The sequence below is a fragment of the Chelonoidis abingdonii genome, chromosome 14 (genome assembly GCF_003597395.2).
Source record: "Chelonoidis abingdonii isolate Lonesome George chromosome 14, CheloAbing_2.0, whole genome shotgun sequence".
NCBI classification, from domain to species: Eukaryota; Metazoa; Chordata; order Testudines; family Testudinidae; genus Chelonoidis; species Chelonoidis abingdonii.
This window is the reverse complement of record NC_133782.1, coordinates 37,617,056-37,619,174: the sequence shown is the minus strand read 5'-3', so window position 1 is coordinate 37,619,174 and position 2,119 is coordinate 37,617,056. Positions and strand designations below refer to the sequence as shown.

Here is a 2,119-nt window from a genome sequence, read left to right as displayed (position 1 = left end):
ATCCAGGGGGGGAGTCTGGAAGGGCTGGGAAGATGGAGCTGGGCAGGGAGGGGGCTGAGAGGGCGGGGGAACAGGAGGGGGAGGAGCCCGGAAGGGGCAGGGGGAGGAGCCTGGGGGCGATGCCCGGGGGAGGAGTCTGGATGGGCTGGGGGAGGGGTGATGCCCAGGGGAGGAGTCTGGAAGGGGCTGGGGGAGGGGCGATGCCCGGGGGAGGAGCCCGGAAGGGGCAGGGGGAGGAGCCTGGGGGCGATGCCCGGGGGAGGAGTCTGGATGGGCTGGGGGAGGGATGCTAGCCGGTGGGGGCCGGGGTGCTGCCCCGGACAGGCGTGTCCGTGTGCGCTTGGAAGGAGGTGTCCATGGAAAGCCTTTGGGGGTCCTACACCTCAGCAGTGAGAGCTGGGCATGGGCCACCCCCACCACTGGATGTGGGGTGCCCCGTGTGGCCCTGCAGGTGCTGCCTGGTTTGGCGGGGGCCCAGGTTGGCATAGGCTGGGCGCCCCCCATCTGACTGGTGCGTCCGGGGGCACAGAGGACAGGGGTCGGCATGGGGCCCCGCTGAGCCCTCGCGTCTCTTGCAGCAGGTGATGGCTGCACCGACCACGGCGCCGGGGGACATGGGCGTGGAGCTGCTGGGACCAGGTAAATGGGGGAGGGGCCAGGCTGGGTGGGGGGTGCCCCTCGCTCCCCCTCACTGTGTCTCCCCACAGCTGCCAGTGCCCGCCTGCCCCTGTGCCAGCTGAGGGAGGAGGACGTGAGCGCCCATCCTGGCTTGGCCAACCTGCTGCTTGGCCTGACCCCCTACCTGGACCCCAGTGGGCTCAGCACCCCCCTGGCCCGTCAGCTGGAGCAGGTATGTGTGGGGACGCCCTGAGGGAGTGGGGCTGCCCTGCTGCACCCCGCTCACCCCCTTCTCACTGCCTGCAGGCGGGGAAGGAGCTGCAGCTGCGTCGGGCGGCCTGGCTGCGCTGGGAGGCCCTGCACCGGCTCCTGCAGGAGGTGCTGATAGAGCAGAGGGCTGGCAGGGGGGATGCCAGCCCTGCCCTGGAGCACAGGAAGGTGAGTTTGGGGTGAATGGAGGGGCACAGAGACAATAGGGCAGGGCTTGGGGCCTGGGCTGGGATTTGGGCTCAGGGGAGGGGGGACATGAGGGGCTTGGGGGCTCAGGGGATGGGCCGGCGATTGGGGAAAGGAGGAAGGTTTGGGGGCTCGGAAGGGCGAGGAGCGCATATTAGGAGTGAGGAGAGGGGTATGGAGGCTCAGAGGGGGGAGAGAATTGGGCAGAGCAGTGGGAGGGAGTTGGGGGGCTACGGGGGAGTGCGAGGGAAGGATTGCCAGAGAGCCAGGGAAGGTTTTGGGGGCTCAGAGAAGGGGGAGGGATGGATGGAGACAGCGGGATATGGGGCAAGGGAGTGAGGGTTGGGCCTCAGGGCCGGGGTTTGAAGGCTCAGGGAGGGGTTGGAAGAGAGGGGGAAGGGTTGGGGGAAGCTCAGGTGATGGGGAGGATTGAGGAAGAGGGGAGGGTTTGAGGGGCTTTGGGGGACAGGCGCCAGGGTTAGGAGGGGAGAGGGGTTTGACGGGGACTCAGGGGAACGGTGCGAGATTGGGGCGCAGGGGGAGGGGTGGGAGGCTGCAGGCGCTGGAGAGAGGCAAAGGGCACGGGACCGTCCATGGGACTAGAAACATGGGGAACAGCTGGGTCATGGGGCTGGAGGCAGGCGGTTAGCTGGGTGGGAGTGTTGCGGGGCAGGGCAGTGGTGGCCCACATCTCTGACCCCCGTTCTTCTTTCCATAGTCCTGAGACAACATGGACCGCGGCTGCTGGTCGGGGAGCTAAGCCGCATCCTGGGCCGGGTCCCTTTCCCTGCGCTGAGCTGACCGCCCCTGCTGGACCTGGGGCCCCCTGGCCCCTGGGAAGCTTGCTGCCCCCGAGCCAGGTAACCAGCCCCCATGGACAGGTGGCGGAGGTACCGGCGTCCGGGTGTGACCCTCTCTCTGTCTGGCCCCCATCTGTGCAGGACCTGCGCTGCTGCGGCGCATCTTCCCCCAGGAGATTTGAGTGTGAGAGGTTGCGGCGACAAGGGGCTGGCCTGCTGAGCTACCACGGCCTGACAGCGGGATG

General features: G+C 68.4%; 1 protein-coding gene across 1 annotated transcript; it reads left to right on the top strand.

Annotated features, from left to right (window-relative positions):
- The first annotated feature begins 377 nt into the window (after nucleotides 1-377).
- Nucleotides 378-1,875, top strand: HAUS4 (HAUS augmin like complex subunit 4). The gene is made up of 4 exons (XM_075072103.1): nucleotides 378-639; nucleotides 708-850; nucleotides 925-1,060; nucleotides 1,793-1,875. Exons 1-4 carry the CDS (start codon nucleotides 585-587, stop codon nucleotides 1,873-1,875), a joined length of 417 nt encoding a protein of 138 aa, XP_074928204.1. The 5' UTR covers nucleotides 378-584.
- Nucleotides 1,876-2,119: the final 244 nt, after the last annotated feature.